This window comes from Tupaia chinensis, unplaced genomic scaffold, assembly GCF_000334495.1.
Source record: "Tupaia chinensis unplaced genomic scaffold, TupChi_1.0 Scaffold149148_1, whole genome shotgun sequence".
NCBI lineage: Eukaryota > Metazoa > Chordata > Mammalia > Scandentia > Tupaiidae > Tupaia > Tupaia belangeri.
In genome coordinates this window covers 958,709-982,842 of record NW_006208994.1, presented here as the reverse complement: position 1 = coordinate 982,842, position 24,134 = coordinate 958,709, and the positions used below count along the sequence as shown (strand labels likewise).

General features: G+C 37.4%; 1 protein-coding gene across 1 annotated transcript in view; it reads right to left on the bottom strand.

Annotated features, from left to right (window-relative positions):
* Positions 1 to 24,134, bottom strand: part of LSAMP (limbic system associated membrane protein) — a 710,022-nt gene that overhangs the window by 306,577 nt on the left and 379,311 nt on the right. Inside the window, exon 2 of the mRNA XM_027769253.1 lies at positions 18,155 to 18,387. Within this exon, the coding sequence (XP_027625054.1) occupies positions 18,155 to 18,387 (233 nt within the window). The remainder of the gene's footprint in view (positions 1 to 18,154; positions 18,388 to 24,134) is intronic.

Here is a 24,134-nt window from a genome sequence, read left to right as displayed (position 1 = left end):
TTTCTAAATGTAAACTTTGCTTTATCTTATCATTGTTTAGGAAAAAATCTACACCTCCCCCAAACAAAAACAAACAAAAATCAAGCTAACACTTCGTTGCTCATTATTGAAGAAATATTAGGAAAGATTCTGCTGAGATATGGGTAATGAGGAATGTGCAGAACATTCTAGTTTGATCATTTTTTGTCAGAGGCTATTGAAGACTATTGATCGTCAAGTTATCACAGGCGATTAGAAAATGGAAATGGGATAGAGAAGAGGATAAAAAGAAAGGCTGAATATTATTAACCTGGGGTACTCCAAAGTCTATGGAAAGTCCGGTTTAGTGGAGGAATGAATATGAAATTTACTCCTCAACAAACAACACAGAGTGGTTTACAACCATGGAGGCATTCTGAGAGAAGTAAATATGTCATTGATTTTAAATAGCAGTATTATCCAGCAGAGAGCAGATCAATGAAAGTTGCATTGGTTTTCAGATGCTTCAGGATATTAAAGAACAATCCCATTTCCCCCCTCCATAAACCATTCCATCCAGAGAGTAATTTAAAATGTGCCATAAATCATTATCTGCTCAGCAACCAATCAGCATTCAGAAAAGTTATATCTCCCTCTATTCTTTTTCCCTGGAACAATCTGAAATGTTCTCATTTTTGCTTACTAGTAGCCTGGTACAGTTCTTCTGACTGGACACATGGAAGAAAATAATAAGTTTTCTTTCAGATTTAATATCGCACATACTAAGGGAGCAAACTGATATATTTTCTTAGGAAACTTAAATTACTCAATGATTATTTGTCTGATGATGTTCATCCCATCCTTGCAGATGAATGGAAAAGATTTATTGCTGGTTCAAAGGTAGAGCGAAACGGGTATAGATAATTACAAAGATTTGCTCCATTTGTACAAAGGTAGAGTGATAAAGAATATGGTGAGCAAATACTAAGGTTTTCATCAGCAGTCTCAGTGTTCTTTATATGTGAACCCAGATGTCAATGTTAGGACATAAGACTATTCGTCCATTATCAAGTATTTTCTGAATCTTCCATTTTTCTGAAGATTTGTTCTCAAAAACCAGGCATAGCCTGTGCATATGGGGGCCTATACACTACAGGAGATGAAACTAAGTAGCTATGTTATGAAGTGGAATATGATATGTTTTAAGAGACAGATAAATGTGCTTTAGTATTCCTTCGAGAAGGAAGAACTTGCTTGAGGATAGTAAGATAAAATAAATCATGGTAGAGAAACCACTTTACATACAGTCGAATATGACAGGTGATCTTTCTAAATCTCTAATAGGAATCCAGTGTTACTCTCCTGCTTAAAATGTTCAATTTTGACCACATTTGAATATCCACACACTCAAATAAAGAGAATAAACAAAAGAAAAACCCTAATGTGCCTGCAAGGCTTTGAGCATGTCAGTCATCTCCTCTTGCTTCCTCCTTGCTCTCTAGGGTTCACTTCACTAGCACTGGTTCTTCCTGGAACATTCTTTTCCACATCCCATTCCTTCATAACTGTACTTTCACAACTTGGGGGAAGAGTTTGATTATCCAAGAAATGGAGTAAATACATACAGGGAAGTAAGTCTGGATCAACACTTTGGGGAAAAAAATCACTCAGGGCCAGACTAGTCTGTGTGAGCAGAGCAGCGCTGTTGTGAGCAGTTGAAAGACTTAAAGATGGAGATATTAACATTAAAGCTACCAGAAATAACCAGAAGTGATGTTAAGGACAGCTCAGAACAGAAATGTAGAAGCAAGTGATCTCACTTGTCTTCAAAACAAGAAAAACAAAAAATCTGGGAAAGAGGGCTTAAAGATGAGAAAGCGTGGTTTGCAAAAATGGGCCACTGATTGAAAAGAAGAGAAATGGAATGGAGGGGTTAGAGATAGTCCTACTTTCAAGGAAGTCCATTGTGTAGGATCAGAAATGAGAAAATCAGGGGACCATCAGTTAGCACAATGGCTATGTTACTGGACTCCCATGAAGTCGACCAATGGTTTGAGTCCCAGACCCGGCGGCTTAAACTCACGCTGGGCGCGTGTGCATACATGTCCAAGATCCTGAGAGGAGAATGGAGGAGAAGGGATTACAACGTGGCCATTTCCCCAGGGGGTGATTTCTTGCTTTCTATCTCTCTGTCTCTGTCTGTCTGGCGAGCACACACAACCTATAGTGAAAACTTCTCAAAAAAAAAAAAACCACACACTCAAATAAAGAGAATAAACAAAAGAAAAACCCTAATGTGCCTGCAAGGCTTTGAGCATGTCAGTCATCTCCTCTTGCTTCCTCCTTGCTCTCTAGGGTTCACTTCACTAGCACTGGTTCTTCCTGGAACATTCTTTTCCACATCCCATTCCTTCATAACTGTACTTTCACAACTTGGGGGAAGAGTTTGATTATCCAAGAAATGGAGTAAATACATACAGGGAAGTAAGTCTGGATCAACACTTTGGGGAAAAAAATCACTCAGGGCCAGACTAGTCTGTGTGAGCAGAGCAGCGCTGTTGTGAGCAGTTGAAAGACTTAAAGATGGAGATATTAACATTAAAGCTACCAGAAATAACCAGAAGTGATGTTAAGGACAGCTCAGAACAGAAATGTAGAAGCAAGTGATCTCACTTGTCTTCAAAACAAGAAAAACAAAAAATCTGGGCAAGAGGGCTTAAAGATGAGAAAGCGTGGTTTGCAAAAATGGGCCACTGATTGAAAAGAAGAGAAATGGAATGGAGGGGTTAGAGATAGTCCTACTTTCAAGGAAGTCCATTGTGTAGGATCAGAAATGAGAAAATCAGGGGACCATCAGTTAGCACAATGGCTATGTTACTGGACTCCCATGAAGTCGACCAATGGTTTGAGTCCCAGACCCGGCGGCTTAAACTCACGCTGGGCGCGTGTGCATACATGTCCAAGATCCTGAGAGGAGAATGGAGGAGAAGGGATTACAACGTGGCCATTTCCCCAGGGGGTGATTTCTTGCTTTCTATCTCTCTGTCTCTGTCTGTCTGGCGGGCACACACAACCTATAGTGAAAACTTCTCAAAAAAAAAAAAAAAAAAAGAAAAACAAAAAAAAAAAAAAAAGAAGAAAATCAGAAGGAAAAGATGCTTTGGAGGCAAAGATTAATCTTGACTTGAGCTTAATAAGCATGAAGTGGCTGATAGAAGAAAAGGCTTATAAAGTATTTTGGGGCTAAAATACAGAAAAATCAAGGGAATACTGACAAAGGAGACTTAGAATCAAACTATAGATGGTATAGTTAGAGATGAGGTCATTAATGGAAAAAAATATGAAAAGAAAGGAAAGACAAGAACAGTTCTGATAAAACACATAGAAATTTGAAGAATATCCAACTAAAAGAGATCAAGTTGACATAGTCTGAGAGACAGAAGGAACATTAGGACAGTGCATTATTTCAGAAAATAAGGGAGAAAATTGCATGAAAAAAAAGGGAATCCTTAATAGTGTGCTTAAATGGAGCTCAAAGGAACCAACATGACAGAGATAGCTCTTTAAAAAGAAAGGGTCAGTGTGAGTCGCAATTAGGAAATATAGGAGAGACTGAAAAAGTTGTTTTAGGCAATTGAGTTGAAAATCCGCAAGTGATGAATGGTGGGGTTTATAGAAAGATCCAACTAAGGTTAGCATGACTTTGTAAGGTACTCAATAAAACGTTACGATATTCCATTTTCTAGCAACATTTAACATTCTCTAGATCAGAGGGAGAGGGAATTGTCTCAGTCACTTATCACTCATATTTAGAGACTGGAGAGGTCAAAACAAGATAAGATCAAATAAACTTGGTTTTCCGATGCCTGTAAGGGGGCCACCAAAATGTCAGACTGCATAGACAGACAGCTTGCATAGACAAGCTAGTACATAGTTAAGGAGCACTCATGAGATCCTGGTTGAGGGTTTTGTTTTGTTTTTCTTTTGAATCTAAATTAGAAATTTTATGGATAAAACTGTTTATTCCGTAATTTTACTTTAGTTGAGATTGACAAGTTCTGTCTCCAAGAACTTGTAGTGTGTGTGTGTGTGTGTGTGTGTGTGTGCAATGTGTGCAATGCAGCACTGCCTTTATAATATCTCTTTTTCAAAATGTATCTTTGCTAGGCAGAATAACATAATATCTTAAGACCTAATTACTTTAGAATACATGATTTCATGAGTTTACTTTCCTCATTACAAGGGAAAAAGGAATATAGAAACATACATGAGTAATAATAGAAGGCTGAAGAAGAAAAATACAAATAAGAAGGAAAATAAAAGGGAGAAAGCTAACATCAAAGACAATATTATTCTCTGAAATTTATTTCTGAAATTTGTTCTGTTAATAAAATAATGTTTCGAGGCAGCAGGTGGCATGGTAGTTGAAGTGCTGGTTTCCCACATGGCCAATCATGAGGGATTTTCAGATCCAGTGGCTTGAAAAATCACAACAAATAAACAGATAAATAAATGTTAAGTGGATAAATAAATGATGTTTATTACTTTAACAATTTTTATTGAGCTATTCTTCAGATAGTACACACACACACACACACACACACACAATAACATTTAGAAGCCAAATAATATAACATTTTACATGGGATGCCAATACTCTCAGAGCTATCATAGAAATTACTTTGGTCTATTTAATTCTATCTTTTTTCCCAGCAGATATATGAGTGCATATCAAGTGAGTGCATATTGACCACATTCTGTAAAACTGAATTTACAGATTATCCTGTTTTGTTAACTGCAAATTCACTTAATCATCTATGGCAAATATTTTTATCCTGTAATAAAATGTTTTTAATACATGACAGTTAACAGCTGCTTAGCTGTATAGTTTTATTTAGGGGAAATAGAAAATATATTGGCTGCCTTGGGTAGCAAAGGGTCTCATTGCAACTCACATCATCAGGAAGGCTGAAATATAATAATTATACCAAAAAAATCATATGAGACGTGCATGACTCCTGATGAACTGGAACATGAGATTATATAGCTTAACCGCCATCAACATGGCCCTGCACCAAGGCCTGAGAAAGCGTCAGTGATACAGTGATACAACCACTCCCATAGGTACCACCGCTGACCTGAGTAAGTGCTCTTTGGTGCTGAGTTTCTTTTCTTTTTAGTTTTTTGGAGAGGTTTTTCGCTATAGGGCATGTGCGCTCGCCAGACAGACAGAGAGACATAGAGACAGAAAGCGAGAAATCACCCCCCAGGGGGGATGGCCACGCCACAATCCCTTCTCCTCCATTCTCCTCTCGGGATCTTGGGCACACACGCACACTCGCCCAGCGTGAGTTTTAAGCCACCAGGTCCGGGACGCGAACTGCAGTCGACTACGTGGGATTCCAGTGACATAGCCATTACGCTAACTGCTGATTCCCGGTGCTGAGTTTCTTATGTCAAGAATATCTATTCATAATTTCAAGTCTAGGGCAGGTGAATTGAATTTTAAGACCTGAATCTTATACCAAACCCCTGTTTTTGAGAACATCTGACTATAATTTCAACACCCATATGGGGTGATCGTGTCTGTATCCCATCAATATTGTCAAGTAGAGAAGTTCTCGAACATAGGGAAGAGGGCAGAATGCTGCCACCATAAAGTCCAAAATAATAGCATTTTTAAATGAAATAAGCGCTTTTTCATATTCTTTTCTAAAAATAATTAGGCAATGACCAGAACCTTTTATTTCTGTACAAAAATCTGTTTGCATTTGAGATCATTTCCTTTCTACACATTCATGGAAGTGGAATTGCTGGTTGAATGATACAAATACATTTTAAGTCATTGATAGACATCTCTACATTACCCTAGGGAAAGTTTTCACTAATTTACACCCTCAACAGGGAGGTATAAACCTGTCAGTTTTCCTACTGACTTGCCAGTTCTTGCTGTCCTCATCTTGTTAACCCTTTCCCTGTATTACTGCTTTAAAACATAACAATCTATTGTTGTTTCACTTGGCATTTCCTTTATGACTAACAAGGTTTTATCAGTTTTCTACATTTGCTGTTTCTAAAACTAATGTTATCTGTATTTCCATTCAAGAATTATTTCATTCTATTAAAAAATTATTGAATTCTATTAAAAAAATTCAGTCACTCAATTTCTGTATTTAGGTTCTCTATATTCCTTATTTAATTCATTCTCAAGTCTCAAGTGGTTTTATATTTTTGCAGTTTTATGGTTGACCTTTTTTTAAATATGTATTTTTGTGTTCACTAGAGAAAGAGAGAGAAAGTGAGAAATTACTGCCCGGAGAGATGGACATGCTGTAATTCCTTTTCTTTTATTCTCCTCTCAGGATTTTGGGCATACATGCTCACTCACCTGGTGTGATTTTCAAGTCAATGGGTCTAGGACTTGAACCTTGGAGTCAGCCATGTGGGATCCAACACCTTAATGACTATGCCATCTGTGAGCCTAGTGACTGACTGTTTATAAATACATATTATATTTTATGTTAATTATAACTAAATGTAAAAACTTGATTTTATAGATTTCTTTCAGGTAACTGGATAATTTATTAAACTGTTATTAGTCTAATGTTCTTTTGTCAGACATTTACAGGGGCTTTTTAAATTTAGTAATCATATTAACTGGAAATATTGGTAAGTTTATTTCCTCCTTTCTCATAATTAGGTCTTTTTTGCTCTTGTTTCCTTTCCCCATTGCACCATTGAAGGCACAGCTTCAGACTAATGTTAAATAATGACTGTTGGTACGCTTGCCTTAGTCCTCACTTCAATTACAGTTAGCAGGCTTTTTATATTGAAAAAGATAGCATCTACACTAAATTTATTTGAACTTTTTTATAAATCAAGAATAGAGGCTGAATGTTATCATATATATTTTTATTAGGTATTAAGATGACCTCATGATCATCTCATTTTCTTCCTTTGACTTTCTTAATGTAATATAGTCTATTCATATATATTTTTTCGAGTTTATTTATTTATTTTATCTATAAGCAAGAGGAAAAAACAAGAGAGAGAAAGTGAGAAAAAGATATTATCCCCAATAGGGTCTTTTTTTTTTTCTTTTTTTGGAGAGGTTTTTGCTATAGGGCGCGTGTGCTCGCCAGACAGACAGAGAGACAGAAAGTGAGAAATCACCCCCCAGGGGGGATGGCCACGCCGCAATCCCTTCTCCTCCATCCTCCTCTCAGGATTTTGGGCACGCACGCACACACACCCGGTGTGAGTTTAAGCCACCGTGTCTGGGACGCGAATCATGGTCGACTACGTGGGAGTCCAGCGACATAGCCATTACTCCAACTGCTGGTCCCTCCAATAGGGTCTTTTTTTCTTTTTATTGAGAGGTTTTTCACTATAGGGCGCGTGCGCTCGCCAGACAGACAGAGAGAGACATAGAGACAGAAAGCGAGAAATCACCTCCCGGGGGGACGGTCACGACGCAATCCCTTCTCCTCCATTCTCTTCTCGGGATCTTGTGCACACACGCACACGCGCCCAGCGTGAGTTTTAAGCCAACGGGTCCAGGACGCGAGTCACGGTTGACTACATGGGAGTCCAGTGACATAGCCATTACGCCACCTGCTGGTCCCCCCAATAGGGTCTTAACACCGCAATCCGCCCTGAACTTTAGCCAACTCCAGATTACAGGCACATGAGTCCAGCATACTGAGGGAAGTCTCCAAACTGACTCAGAACTTTTCTATGTGGGTAAACCTTGAAGAGCAACACGTGTTACCACTTGACACTATCTGGCTCCATTTATTCTTCTATATCTTCATAATGGATTGTGATAGAAAAATCCAGTTATTTCTTATATTTTATATTTATATTAACATTTTTACATTTTTCTTTCACAAGAAATAGAAACAAAGCAAGAAAGAGGGGGAGAAAGAGACAGTACCCATTAAAAGGTCTTCACATCATAGTCCACCCCCAACCTCAGCTGGCTCCAATCCTGGGCCTACACGTGTGTTCTTGGATTGTTTAAGGAAATCCTGGGACCGGACCCAGGACCCTTCCTATGTGGGTCCATGTGCCACCCTACACCACCACCTGGCCTGAATTTATTACTTTTAATCCTAATACCAGCCTTAAGTGCTATTTTGTGTTTTTTACTTTTATTTTGAAATAATTTCAAATTCACAGAAGTGTAAGAATTAAGATAAAGACCTCCCATATACCCTCTACTCTAAAACATCATTCAGGATTTTCAGTGTCCCATCTTGTTTTCTCTAACAAAAAGGTCCATGCAGTATGACATACCACCACCCAGTTGCCGTGTCTTTCTATTCCAATCTTAGTTCTATCTCCTTTGACTTTCTTGGCTTTATGAAGATTGGAGGCCAGTCTTTCTTCTGAATGCCCATCACTTGGGTGTGCCCAATGTCTTCTTATGACCGGACTCAGATTTCAGAAGAAACATTGCGGAAGTATTTCTGTGTCCCGCCGATTCCATTCTATCTTGTGGCGATGCCCCCTTCTCTCATTGCTGCTAACGTTAACTTGATGTATTTGTTTGAAGTGAAGTCAGCTAGGTTTGTCTACTTTTCTTTTTTATCCCTTTTTTCTTTTTGTGGAGCTTTTGAGATTATGGTATATTTTCATTTCTATTTCACTTTCGCCTGCAAGTTTTAGAACCTGTTGAGCTTGTCTTAATTAATTTTTCCACAATGGTTGCCAAATGATAGTATTCAAATTCCGTCATTCCTTTTACATTGATTAATCAGCATTCTATTATAATAGAGGGCTTTATATTCATTTTATTTACTCATTTAATTTATATCGGTATTCTTTTTTTGGAGAGATTTTTTTGCTATAGGGTGTGTGTGCTCGCCAGACAGACAGAGAGAAACATAGAGACAGAAAGCGAGAAATCACCCCCCAGGGGGGATGGTCACGCCGCAATCCCTTCTCCTCCATTCTCCTCTCGGGATCTTGGGCACGCACGCACACGTGCCCGGCGTGAGTTTTAAGCCACTGGGTCCAGGACGCGAACCGCGGTCGACTACGTGGGAGTCCAGCGACATAGCCATTACGCTAACTGCTGGTTCCCTCGGTATTCTAATATATTGCAATAACTTATTTTGATATCCACATTATCTCAGATTTGGCTAGTGGAAGAGCTTTTCAAACTGGCTTTTCTGTACCTTTGGCATGCCACATCATTATTCAAGTACTTCTTTAATTTCTGGCATAAAAATGTTCCAAATACATGCTTTTTCTTCTTTGCCCCAGTCCTGGTATCAGCTGTGTTAAGTAACTCTTATCCTTTTAGTGAACAGTTATATATATGTAAATATATATATATATATATATGAGTTTTAGATTGCTATAGGGTGCGTGCGCTCACCAGAAAGATAGAGATAGAGAGACAGAAAACCAGAAATAAACCCCCCCAAGGGGGATGACCATGCCGCAATCCCTTCTCCTTCATTCTCCTCTTGGGATCTTGGGCACACATGCACACGCGCCTGGTGTGAGTTTAAGCCACCGGGTCCAAGACTCAAATCAAGGTCGACTACATGGGAGTCCAGTGACATAGCCATTATGCCAACTGCTGGTCCCGTGTATAGAGATATTTTAAAACAACATCTGGATGCTAGGTACTTGTTATACTTATTGCTACTGGAGTGTCCTTGCTCCAGATTCTCAGCGGGCAGGACTAGGAAATACATGCATCTCTCTTTTTTTTGACTATCTGTGTCTCTCCCACTTCTTCCCTCCCTCCTGTTAGAACTCATAAATAAATACTAATAAAAAATTACACTAATTTCAGTCCAACACTACAGGGTTCATTTTAACTCCCTTCCTTTATGTATCTATACCTCTCTTCAATGACAAGAAGCTGGTTATTACTTTCCTCAATGTATTATTACATACTCAATTCTTTTGAATGTAGCTGAAGTTTTGGCCTTTCCAGACACTGCTCCTGCAGCCTGGACCTTCAGTGCTACCACCTCATTTAAAATCCTATTGTGAGGGCCTTGACAGGTGGGGCTGCTTCCCCCTACACTTTGTCCTGCCTAACAGCTTTGTACTACACTTGATCTTAGCGAAAAAAAAACAAGGGCGATTCCTAACATGAGAGAAGGGTCTCGTTGTGTTTTGGATACTTAGTTTGTTACTCAGGTGGACCCAGGGCTGAAAAATTTTAAATACAACCTTTATTATCCAGAAAGGTGCTATCTAAAATTAAGTGCTTGGTAGTAAAGTGAAAACAATAAAGATACCTATACATTAATATATATGCACATACTTCCTTGAATTTTATATATGTGAATTCAAACATTGAATATGGGATTGGCTTTGTGGCCTAGTGGTTAAGGCAAATGGAACTTATATGGCTTAATTTGAGTTTCAGATCCTGGACCTAGAGGCTTGAAAAATATGCCAGCCTATGGGCATGCCAACAATCCCAAGGGGAGGGAGAAAAGGAAGAGAAAGGATTACATTACTCCCCATGGGGAGTACTTTCTCTTCTCCCTCTCTCTGTCTCTCTGGGGTGAGCACACATATTCTCTAGCCAAAAAAAAAAAAAAAAAAAGAAAAGAAAAAATATAATAAAATGCTGACTGTGAAAAGTAATGATAAATGTTGAAAGTGATGGATATGCTAATTACCCATATTTAATCATTACATGTTATATTCTTGCACTGAAAATCCCACTATTTTTGTAAATATGTAAGATTATTGTATCAATTAAGATTAACTTTTAAAAGTTGCTTTTACTATTTCTAGGAGAACAGTTTGTGTGTGCGTGTGTGTGTGTGTGTGTGTGTGTGTCAGTGATTTGTGGGTCTGAGTGTTTTCTAGACACAGTATCACTGTTGTTTCCTCAGCCTCCTGGGGTAGCTGAGACCACAGGCATGAAGGGAGACTATCAAGTTAGAACTCCATGAAGCAACGACTTGCCTCATGGCCTAACAGTTAAGTGGCTGGAGTCCCACAAGGCCAACTACAGTTCAAGTCCTGGCTCTGGTATCTTGTGAAACACTCCAGATATGTACTTCCAATCCTGACAGAATTGAGAAATGGGAGAGAAAATATTCCAGCATGACCATGCCCGACTGCAGGGCTGCTTTCTCCTTTTCTCTGTCTTTTTTCTGCCATGCCCTTTTGCAGTAGTATTTTTTAAAAAACTGATGAGGCAATATCCCAAATATTTTAGCTCTAAATCTTCACTTCTTCCCTCTAGTTAGCTGTCTGGTTGCTGATGTGCATAGTTTTTCAAGTTTGAACCTGACCTATTAACAGCCATTCCAGAGGCTAATATCTGAAAAATTAGGCTGACTAGTCAGAAAATTAGACTTTAGTATATAAAATCAAAATAAGATTTCCAACAAATCACTAAGATTCTCAATAGTCAACAAAATCCATCTTAAGAAAAGTATCTAACAAAGATTTCAAATTCTTATTTTAATACAATGCCTTAAAAATAAAAAGACTCAGGCTAGCAGGTGAGACAGAGGTTAAGGCTTTGGACTCCCATATGGGCCACCACAGGTACAGTCCCAGACTTGGGTGTTTGAAAATCCCTCTGGGCATGTGTGTGTGCATGTCCAAAATCCCAGGAGGAGAAATGGAGGAGAAGAGATTGTGGCATGGCCATTCACCCTGAGAGAGGTGATTTCTCACTTTCCCTCTCACTGTGTGTCTTTCTCTGGTGATTATACACACCCTTTGGAGAAAGAAAAAAGAAAAGAAAAGAAAAGAAAAGAAAAGAAAAGAAAAGAAAAGAAAGAAAATAAAAGAAAAAAAGAAAAGAAAAGGAAAAACAAGCACAACAGTTTTGCCAGGAATCTAACTCGTATTTTTTTATAAGTCTGTTTTTTAATTAAGATAATGAGGCAATAAATTTTCTGACAACTAATGGAGACATTCATACCAGCCATATGTGTGATTTAAGTAAGTCACAGTGATGAGAAAAAATTTCTGGAATTTTTATAAAAATAAAATGAAAATTGAGTATTTATTTAGAAATACATTTGAAAACTCCAAAATGTTAAAATTATTATTTCCAATTTTAGTATTTGCAGATTAGGCCAATTTTATAACAACATTAGCCAAATTAGAACGGCGTAAAAAAAGAGTAAAAGACTCAAAATAGAAATGACCACTTTAGTATGGGTACCAATTTAAGATATGTAGGATAAAAATTGAAAATGTGATAGAAGTTGTACCATATGATGGATGGGGTATTCAAAAAATAAGATTCACATTTTAAAAATGATCATGTCAAAATTTCTTTGTATTCATATACACATGGAGATTCTTAATGGCATAGTTAAAAATATGTACCTTAGTTTTTAGAGCCCTTTCCAGGGCTTAAGCTCATAAGATTAATCTGTTTTTATTGAGTGCACAGGTTTATATAATTTTATTTTTAATTTTTACTATTATAAGGCGTCAGTTCCTGCTCTACAGAGTTTTAGATATAATTTGATACAGTGTCATATAGGAAAACGAGCAGTCAGGGAACAGTAAATCCTTCTCATTGATTGCTTAAATCCCTAAAAGAGTAGTTCTTGATGTGTATGTTTGTGTGTGTGTATCTGAATCATCTGCAGAGCATAGCATATTTGCAACTTTGGGCTCCATCCCTAGGATTATGATTTAATCATTCTGATGTGGTTCCTGGGAATCTGCATTTTGACAAGATACTACACCAAAATATTCACTTCACTGCAGGTTATGCAAGGATCACATCTAGAGAAACTGCTCTAAGACATGTGCTTCCTTCTGTAGCATAACCAGAAAGACCAGGAAATCATAAGAGCGTAACCTATGGAGATGAGATGGGCATTCGTGGAAAGAATGACAGGGAACTCTATTTTCTTAAAGCTAAGAGTAATTATTATCATTATCTTTTCATCTTTCACTTTGAACTCTAAAAAGGAGCTGACATGGGAACTAAAAAAATTCTGGGACCAGCAGTTAGCATAATGGCTATGTTGCTGGACTCCCATGTAGTCGATCGTGGTTCAAGTCCTGGACCCGGCGACTTAAACTCATGAGGGGCGTGTGTGCGTGCGTGCCCAAGATCCCGAGAAGAGAATGGAGGAGAAAAGATTGCGGCATGATCATCCCCCCTGGGGGGTGATTTCTTGCTTTCTATCTCTCTGTCTCTCTCTTTCTGGCGAGTGCATGCACCCTACAGCAAAAACCTCTCAAAATAAAAAAAAAGTCTGGATTTAGACATGGGCCCCTCTGTTTATTAAGTATCTCAAATGCATGTTTCTATTTGGGGAACTTTGACTTCCACAGGTACACTATTTAATATCAGTAATCCCAGGTGAGATCAAAGGTCAGAATTGATCTATGTATTTGCTGATGCAAAACTTCCACCTGTGTGTCTCATGAGGCACGTATGTGGAGCTGTTATTTAGCTAAAGATGGAGTTTAGTGAACCATGCATCATATTTATTTCAACACAGGATAGTTTATGTGTAATGACCCTCATGAACTGAAGGTTCCTCTGTAAAACATAATCACCAGAATAACAGATAAAGTATCAGAGTGTTGAAAAGTCACTAACCTGGTAGGAATAGAAATAAAAGGAAAAAGGGTTTCCAGGAAAAATGGGATGGTGGAGAAATGTGAAAGGTTACAAATACTCGCAAACTTACGAAGTTGAGATTGTGACATTCAGAGCAGTTTCCCACAAACTTAATTTTTCAGTTTTGATACCTAAACACAGACATCTGGAGAGGGAAGACTTTCTCACAGGACTAAGTTTGGTGAGCAGCTGTGGAGAGCTTATAATGGCCTATGAAAATTAAGGTATTTCTAAAACTGTCTGTCCTGTTTCATGTCCTGCAAGATTTTTTTCAGGAATAATTGGATGCAATATTGTCTGATATTGAAAGATGTTATGCAAGATTATTTTCCCAAATGATCTTAAGGTATACTGTTCTTTCAGAATGGTGCCTTTCAAAGTGTGGTCCCCATACTAGCAGCCTCAGTACCACCTGGGAACTTGTTCGAAATGCATATTCTTAGGTTCTACCCAGATCTACTGAAGAAATTCTGGGGAAGTCCTGTCACTCTAAAGTTAAACAAACCCTCTCTATGTGGCCGATACACACTGTATCTTCTACTTGAATGTAATTAACAAATTTAGGTAAGAACTTAAGTGACTTAAGTGTGATGTAGGTCTAAGAAATCCTCTAAATTCCTAAATAAATAAATAAAACTAAAGACTGGATGCTAAGGCAAAGGAGCTAAGCTGAAAAAAAAAATGGGCTAGAGGGACTCAAAATGAAAGCTAAAAGAATCTATGACAAGAATAAAAGATACTGAATGAAAGAAGCTCTTAGACTCTGAGCTGCTGTCTAGCACAAAGGTGATCTTTATGGTAATGAAGCTGTAGCAGCATTGGGACATTCTTCCTATTCTTCATCATCATCATCTAGTGGGTAAGAATGCATGATCTCCAGACTCTGGCCAAGGGATCTACAAAGATCATTTAATTTGTTTATTTTTGTTTTTATTTATTTTATACATTCAATCACTATATATCACTTAGCTTGTATAGTGAATTTATCCAACATGAATATACTCACACCAGTCCAGTTGAAGATAACTATACATGTTATCATCAACAGATAATAATCTCTTTCTAGTGTCCCATAAATGTCCTGCCTCTCTATTTTTCTCCTTAATTTTTTCCCTCATCCTCTCTCCCTTCTCCCATGCTTTTCCAACACTGTCTTCAGTATCCCTAACCATTTCCTGTGCTTCTATATCCTCTAGTCTTTCAGTTTCTGCCACAGAGCATGGACAGTCGTTATGTGTTAAGTGGGGACATACAACGTCTCTCTTTCATAGCCTGACTTGCTTCACTCAGCAGTAAATCTGTAAATCTTCCACATTTGTCCACCTTCTTTCAAATGCCAGAATCTTGTTCTTTTTTTTTTCTTTTTTTATGACTGAATAGTATTCCATAAAGTATATGTGCCACACTTTTTAAATCCATTCATCTATTCGTGGACATTTGGGTTGATTCCATGTCTTAGCAATTGTGAAGAATGCTACAATAAACATAGATATGCAAGCACTGTTTCAACTGAACATTCTTTTATCTTTTGGGTAGATTTCCAGGAATAGAATTGCTGGATCATATGGTAGTTCTATTTGTAGACCCTAGAGAATCCTCCATATTGTTCTCCACAGTGGCTCATTTAATTTAATCCTTCCAATAAATTTAGGAAGATTTAAAATTTGACCTCTAATTTACATATGACAAAACTGAACCTTAGAGAAGTTAAATTGTTTACCCCAAGTTTATTTACATAGCAACAAGGAAAACCAAACTTTAAATCAGACAGTGTGACTGAAGAACCCGCTTTCTTAACTATTATTTTTAAGTGTTATGTTTTAACACCTTTGGGCAGAGGATATTCTCAGTACTGGGTAAGAAGAAACACTACAGTATTTATTTAATGTCTAGTTAAGTAGGATTTACAGGTCCATGAAGAACCTTCCAGGTAATATATGAAAAAAAAAAATCAAAAGGCCCTTAGATTCTGAAGAGAGGTGCTAGAAGTTGGGTAAAAGGGGGACGTCAGTCATACCAAGGAGCAGAATCTTTAATGTGGTGAAAACCATGTAGAGTTGAGGCACAGAACAGGAATCAGTGGGAATCACGTGAATAGATAAAACCCCTGCAAACTGCAAAGTAGAATGTCCCAAAGGGAGGTGGTTCAGCCAGCTGGTATGAGAGAGCAAATGCTAACATATATCAAATTGTCTAAAAATCCGCTTCCATGACTTAGGCTTGAGGAAGAGATCTTGTTTTTTGTTTTTTTTTTTTCCCCTGGCATAAATACAAACTTTGGTACTCATATTCTCTTTCAAAGCAGTGTGGTTAAGAAGAAAATACAATAATACACTGAAGCAGACAGATAAGAGTCTGAAATCCTTTTGCAGGTTTCTATTATCTCCGAACTTGAAGTTGTTGCATATATATAATACAATCACTAGCCCCTACTTGCTAGTAATAGTATAAGAATTAAGTAAGACAACAAGTAAATAGTACCTGACAATTACTAGGTTTTTCTCCATTTATTAATATTAAGTTAAATCTAATTCTACTTGAACTCTCATGGCACAAAGGTACACACAGTATGATTAACCTAGTTTTAGTTCTAATTCTCTTGAAATGGTCATATTTGTAGCCAAAAAGTACAGATGAAAAAGAAAAAAAGGCAGGACCATTGGGCCTTTACTAAAATCCCAGTCATAAATAGAAATCTTTAAAGTAGTCATTAAAGACCTAGCAGAAACATTCCATGCCAGTAGGACATATTCGTTTCAACTCTAAGTCTGTTTGGCTCTCAACTGCTCCCTGAATTTTCTGTGTAACCTTTGAATAAGTAACCTAAATTGAATGAATGTCTGTTTCCTCATCTAGAAACTGAGAAATATAATATTCAAATGTTCAATTTTTTTCAGTAGAGGGCAATACAAAATTTCTAGTTGTGGTCTCTAGGGTTTTTCTGTAAAGTTACTAAAATTGTGTAGAAATTTCATTATGCAATCAAACAGATTTTAAAGCCTAATCCATTATAAAGAAATATATTAATCAAAATCGATGAAGAAAAATCAAAGAATAATCACAAGATTATGTCATTTTTTAGTCATTAGATATATAAGCTAAGGAACTTAAGTAAACTGATTATCTTCCCTTACTTTACCATTGAAACAGGTAGAAATTACTTTGTGTTGAGGTGTTTCTATGTGTACATGTGGGTGTATGTATGACTATGTGTATGTGTGTGGTTGTTTGAGGAATTTGTATGTGAGTATGTATGTGTAAACATGTTTGCTTGTATGTTTTTAAGTGAGCTCGTAAACTAATCTACTGCCATATTTACAAACCTCTAGTTATGTTTATGTATGTAAATGGGCTGCCTGAGATCCAAGCTGGTGTTTGTTGCTTATGGAACTCAATTACTCTCTACTAAACTACAAGGAGAGCATTATGTTTTAACTAGGAAATTTGGAGGCCAGAAGATACACTTTTTAAAATCAATAAAGTGAAGCTGTCAGCTATTGCAAATGGACCAACATAGAGGTCACATGACTAACCCATCCTTTCACTAGGCAATCTCTGATGTATTTTAATCCAGTTTCAATCCATTAATCAGAGCAGTTGGGAGAGCAATAATTTAAATGTTGCAATAATCAATTTCATAACACATTCATAGAAGCTACAGTCAAACTTTGCCACACCACTGACTGCATTGGAATCTTGACAAGAGCCCTAGGGCCATGCCTAATTTGCATTAAATTTACATAAAATTGTAAATCAAGAATACATGGGCACAGACCTAATATTTGTTAGTGCTTAGATCTTTCCTGATAGATGGAAAAACTGCTGGTGGTTTGACTTCACTTGCAATAAAATTGTGCAGCTGATCAGCTTTGCTCTCATTCCGTAATTACAGGGAAAGGGACCCAAGAGAGCTATATTCTGGACGTATGTGTATGCCATTTAGGGATTTTATCCTGCAAAACTATGACTCAGGTATGTCCTTGGAAATCTGAATCTAGAAGCAAATTGTCCCCAATGATTTTGCAAATGTCTGTCATTTAATTTGATCACAAGTAGGTTGTCCTTAAGTGTAGATACAACCACATAGAGAGCTAGCTAGATGACTGAGAAGACATCAAGGACTCTGGGAATTTATGTATTTTTTCCAAAATAATTGCTGTCATGAACAAATATTTAGTAATAACCTTCAGACCAAGTACAGATAAAATCAAACTTACTAAAATTTGGCAAAGCATTCAGTACCAAACAGGCTGGGAAAGTGACTTCATGTGGTTCTAAGCATTCTGAGAGTTCTTGTGTTCCTATTTTTCATGGTTCCAACAGCTGTGGCTTTCACTGTGTGTTTTCATATCCAAAGCTAGGGAAAACATCCTTACCTAAGGGTACTGGCTTATAGTGGCAAGGGTACTGTAAATATATTCTCCTTAGTCTTCTCATCTCATGTCTATCTTTATAGAAAGCAAATAGATATCTAAATGCCAATTTAGTTGAAAGTATTTTTTGCTCCAAAAGGATGATTCTGCAAATATCTTGTACATCAGATCAATAATTATTTTCCACCTCCCACATCTCCCTTATCAAGCCCTTATTCAACCCTTTTCTTACCTTGCACAATCAAGTAAACTTGGGAGGTCTTGGGTTCATGCTGTGTTTGAACTGAGCAAGTATAGGAACCCTCATCATAGACATCCACCTTCTGGATCCGGAGGCTGTATTCCAGAGAATGGCGTTTCTCCAGCTCAACCCGGGGGTCCAGAGACCACTTGTCATGTCCAGCGAAAATGATACCGGAACGGTTCAACCAGGCCACCTTGGAGTTGTTGTCTTCTACCACACACCTGACAGAGAGAGCAACCACGTGAGTGCCTTACCCACAACAGTATCTGCTTTTATTCTCTACACAACCAGACTCAACAAGACTGATCAAGAAAAACAATTATATGCAGGATGAATCATTGTCATTCCTTAGAATACCCCTTAGAATACCAAGTATGTTAACTATTTCCTATAAGGTCGAATTGCCATCTTATGGATAGATGTCATTATATTAGTCTGAATTCAGCAATAAACAATGAATGTGAGTAATGTGATGCAGGCAAATAAAGCAAAGTGCGTATTGACTTCCCATTGGATTATTTCCTTCTTGTTTAGGAAAAGGTCATCCACACAGAATTCCATCTGTTAAGTAATTTTGAGAATTACACAATTGATATTGTGGCATTTTTACTCAGTTTTGAATAGCTTTTATCCTTTTGCAAACATTTTACATAGTCTTGCATGAAGTGGGTTTAAGTTATGTTCTACCCCTGTAGGAATAAAACTAGATTTCATTGTTTGCTTCTGATCCTCATGGGTTTAAAAATGCCCTTTTCCAGAAGTGATTAGTGTAAGAGCAGGTCCAAGGGTAAGTGACTTAGGTGCTCTGTCAAGGAAATGTAAGCAAACATCTTCTGACATTAAGTTTGGTTCTAGCTAAGGGAAGTAGATAAGTCGTCTTCTGGCAAAACATGTCACTACCATCATTTCTGGCACATTAGAATGACTTCATCCCATTATAGAAGATGAGAAAACCAGTTTTATAGTTTATATTCCAAGGAAGGTGAAGGAAAAAAATGCTTATTTGAATGATTATCTTTAAATAGAAACCAAACAGGGTCTCTTTTTGAAAACTGAATGGAAGGGGCCAAGAAAACACATTAGTGGTAAAAGCATAAATACTTCATGGGGAGTATGATTTTCTTCTTCAATTTCAGTAAGAACTGGACAATGTCAAAAGCAAGGGGAAAAGAAGATACTTCTCTCTGTATCCCTTTGGCAAGATTTATGTCTGCCCCACAGGGAGACTGTCCCAGACCCTGCTCACAGCTGCGGAACCAGCTGTTCAACAGGCTGCCGCATGAAAGGATGGACAGAAAGAGCCAGGAGCATGACCTCAGAACAATTAAAATACCACGTCCCCCTGTAATCTAAACCAAGTCAAGTACAGGTTTTCTCTGAGGGTCAAAACAACCAGGTATGTGGATTCCAGAACCAGACATTCACTGGAAATTGATGCATAACTTATAGACTGTCCACCCAAGAGACACAGAGGCCAATTTGCATTTCTCATAAGAAGGAGGAAAGTTGTCTTTAAAAATACCTCATTTATGGTACAGAAGATCTCTTTAACCCACTACTTTTAGGTGAATTATATATTTTATTTAGAATGAAAGTCTGATTTAATATTAATACGTTGGATGCCAAGATACATAGTTTTTACTTTTCTCCTTTACTTACTTGTTTTCATAATATAGCTGGATTTAGGTATCATTTTTAACTCTATTTCCCAGTATTTGTTTCTTTGTCATCCAGATTTTATTGGAAATAAATATAAGCATTTGATAACTTAGAACTCCTGTATGAAGAGTGCAAAGCTAGCTTCATGGAGCCTTGCTGCTTCTTTCCAGGATCAATTTTCCTTTTCCTTTTCTAGTCTTTTGTGGTATCATGTCTCTGTCCTTGGTGGTATTTGTAGTACCTCTTAACTTAGTCACGGACAAATCAATAAGCTCTTTGCTGTCTTCTTCTAGAATATTAACCAGACGGTTGAATGTAGATTTGTCATATATTTTTCTACTGAGAAAAGTAGAAATTTATATGTAGAAGTGTTTCTTAAATCTTCTATCACCTTTCCTTCTTGCACTTTTCTGGTCTTCACAGCACAACATCGCAATGTCCAGATTTGCTGCATCATGGAAACATACTCTGAAGGCCCTTTAGCCAGAACGTGGCCCTAATAGGTTCATTTAGAAAAAAAGATGCTATGTTCTACCTAAATGTGACCTATCAATCAAAGACAGAGATATTGCCTTATTTATTTTGATAACACCCAATACTAACCTGGGAGAAAATATGCCCTTGGTAAATGTCTGTCTCGTGAACTAACAGGACTGTGCATGGAGGTTTAGGCCTTACAGCTGCTGCAACTCCACGCCTATTCCCCAAGTTCTACAGCACCCAATACAGGTGGGCCAGATCTCCTATCAGCACAAGTGAAGAGTTTCTGTCAATAGTTGGGCTTTTCTGACATTTTAGTAATTTTTATCCATGGAAAAGTTAAAATCACACAAATTATTCCAAATTATTCTCTGACGGTCAGATCTTTCTCACCTAAGGAGATAATTGACTACTTCAGAAAAACTGCTAGACTTGTAAAAATGCATGCATCTACTAAAACAGTACATTAAGTGAAATTTTGTTATGACAATGTATATAGTATTTTATTTTTACTTTGATATCCCCTATGTTTATTTTGTAAATTTTACTGACAAACAAGTGAAAGGTATATTAGAATCCACACATACTTTTTATTGACTCTAAGTGTAGTCAAACACTAAGCACCAGGACACAACCTAGAATTTTGTTTTGTTTTTAAGAGATTTTTGCTATAGGGTGTTTACTTGTGCTCACCAGAGAAACAGAAAGCAAGAAATCACCCCCCAGGGAGGATGGACACGCCACAATCCCTTCTCCTCTCAGGATTTTGGGCACACATGCACTTGCGCCTGACATGGGTTTTAAGTCATCAAGTCTGGGACTTGAGCCAATTCCCATGTCGATGACTACATGGGAGTCCAGCAACGTAATCATTATGCCACGTGCTGGACTCACACAATATAGAATTTTTCTTTTTTTTTTGAGAGGTTTTTGCTATAGGGTGTGTGTGCTTGCCAGAAAGACAGAGAGAGACAGAGAGACAGAAAGCAAGAAATCACCCCCAGGGGGTATGGCCACACTACAATCCCTTCTCCTCCATTCTCTTCTCGGGATCTTGGGCATGCATGCACACGTGCCTGGCATGAGTTTAAGCCACCAGGTCCAGGACTCGAACCATGGTCGACAACATGGGAGTCCAGTGACATAGCCATTACACTAAACTGCTGGTCCTACATAATATAGAGTTTTTAAAACTTCTCCTGATCTTAAAGATTTCTTTTAATTTAGTCAATAGTTCTAAGTAAATGTATTGACCTTGTAACTAGCAAATAATCCTAAAATGTGACTAAAACTTTCCTAATAAAAAAAAAAAAAACGAACAAAGGAATAATGTAATTTTAGAGCTGATTTTTTAAAATTTTAAAATCTAATTTAAGGTCACAACTATATATTTTAAAGAACTTATTTAAAACTTATTTATTTCTTCCATGTGCAAGAGAAACAGAGAAGAGCTTGAACCCTGAACAGGGTCCTGATGCCTTGACCCACTTCCAGCTTCAACCTGTCCCAAACCATTGGCATGCATGTGACTACAAAGAATATCGCACTTTCCCACTGTGCCTCTGACTGGCCCCAGGGTGGCAACTATTTTGAACCGTAAAAGTACACATAAGGAAAAGATAGTAATCATCTCAGTATGTAGAATTCTGTAGTTATTAAATAACAATAACTAGTCACACTAGGTAGACCACTTCCCTATATAGAAGAGAAAAACGCAGATATAAATTCAGACCCAGTCTCCCAGCATTCACTAACTCACCAGTGAGCCTCATGGGCTTGCATCTCAGAGGTAAGTTGACTTAACTGTGCATTACATGTGTGACTATAGAGGAAATGAGAATACTCAGGCAATGCCATCATAATATGGTAACAACAAATGATTGCCTACCTAGAATGCTGCTTCTATACTTGAAAATTTAGTACAAAACTGCATACTTAATGATTTTATTTCCAAATTCAGCCTGGGGTAAAACAGGGGAAGTGTGAAATGAATTTTAAAAATCTGTTAGTGTTATATGTTGTTTTTGTTTAACAGACTATTTTCTTGAGAAGCTCATGATATGGCAAATAATTCTTAGATTTTGAAAGGTCTATATTTTAAAACAAGCAGGCTTTAGTGCCATGGGGTGGGGTCAGAAAATGTCTTTCTAAGGGGACCAGCAGTTAACATAATGGCTATGTTGCTGAACTCCTATGTAGTTGACCGTGGTTTGAGTCCCTGACCCAGTGACTTAAACTCACACCGGGTGTGTATGCGTGCCTGCCCAAGATCCCGAGAGGAGAATGGAGGCGAAAGGATTGTGGTGTGGCCAGCCTTCTGGGGGGGTGATTTCTCACTTTCTGTCTCTGTGTCTCTCTCTGTCTTTCTGGCAAGCACACCCGCCCTGTAGCAAAAACCTCTCAAAAAAAAAAAAAAAAAAAAAGAAAATGTCTTCTACTCCAGGTGGGTTTTCAAAAATCTTCTCTCATCTTCTTGCCCTTGATTCCTTCTTATGATCTCATTATATTCTACATTGCATTCAAGCTATTTGCACTCATCTTTTCTCACAAGCTTATTAAAGTCAGTGACCCTCTTATAATTCACCCACGGAGCCCTACCTGAGCCTAGCAACATGAATACCATCTACACAGTAGACAGTCAATGAAGTGATGAATGAATAGACTAAATGAATTACTATTAGGTCAATTATCAAATGTTTATTAACTATTTCACAGGTACAGAATAGATAAATAACTATCTTAACATTTCTTAAGAAATCATTAAATTTATCAGATACAAAGAGCATTGTAAAGAAAATTATGGAGTATGGTATTAAAATAAAAGTGATACAGAGGAAAAAAATATGCTCTCGTCTCTGAGAAAAGATCATCCCTGGGAACTAAATAATGTATATTTCATGTGAAAAGCTGAAAAGAAATATAAAACACTAACTAAAATGTTTAGTAGGTTGTCCACTTCAACCATGAACTTTCAAATGTCAGGTGGGTGACCTACCTTAACTAAAAGGCTATGATTTTTTTTTTAAATCAGTTTAAAAAAAAAAAAACAGGAAAGGCAAGCAAAGAAACTTTTATCTTCCCTGTTCAGTGTATCTGAATCCATAAAACTGTCATGAGAAATCAAGGCATCCATAAAAATTTCAAGCATTGAATCTCTGCAAACGCTTTGCACCAAGTATATTATGCACACTTATACAAACAGGTACATTGACTATTCTCATTCTGCACAAGGCTGAGGATAATGCCTCTAGAATGATGAATATAATTGAAGGCAGAAAATAAATGCCCAACTCAGTTTGTATCCACAGATTGCTTAATAGCATATTCGCTGACAGGATATCCATGACGTAAATGATACATATACCAGATATTGAGACTGTTCGATTAGTACTGGACACATCTCTTCACATTTAATCAGCATTACTGGCTGCTAATATCATGCCAACTTCACATTCAAAAGTATCCAGAATTCGTTTTATATAAACTTTCTGTTTGAGTATAAGCTAGTATTCATCCATTGATAACACATAAAGACATTTTACTTAATCTTTCACTTACACCTACACACTTAAAAAAATTGCTGTAGGGCAACATGCTAGGCATGTTTCTCAGGCCACTAAATTCTGGACTCAAATTATAGTCTTCCATGTGGGATCCAGTCTCATTAAACACCTTGCCACTGGTTAGTTTATTTGTATGATAATACTTCTTAATTGTAGGGTCTTGGAACAGTAGAGTTGAATGGGTAGGACAAACTATTTGTTGCTTAAATTAAGAAAGGACCAGAAGATGGCATAATGGTTACATCACTGGACTCCCACATATTCGA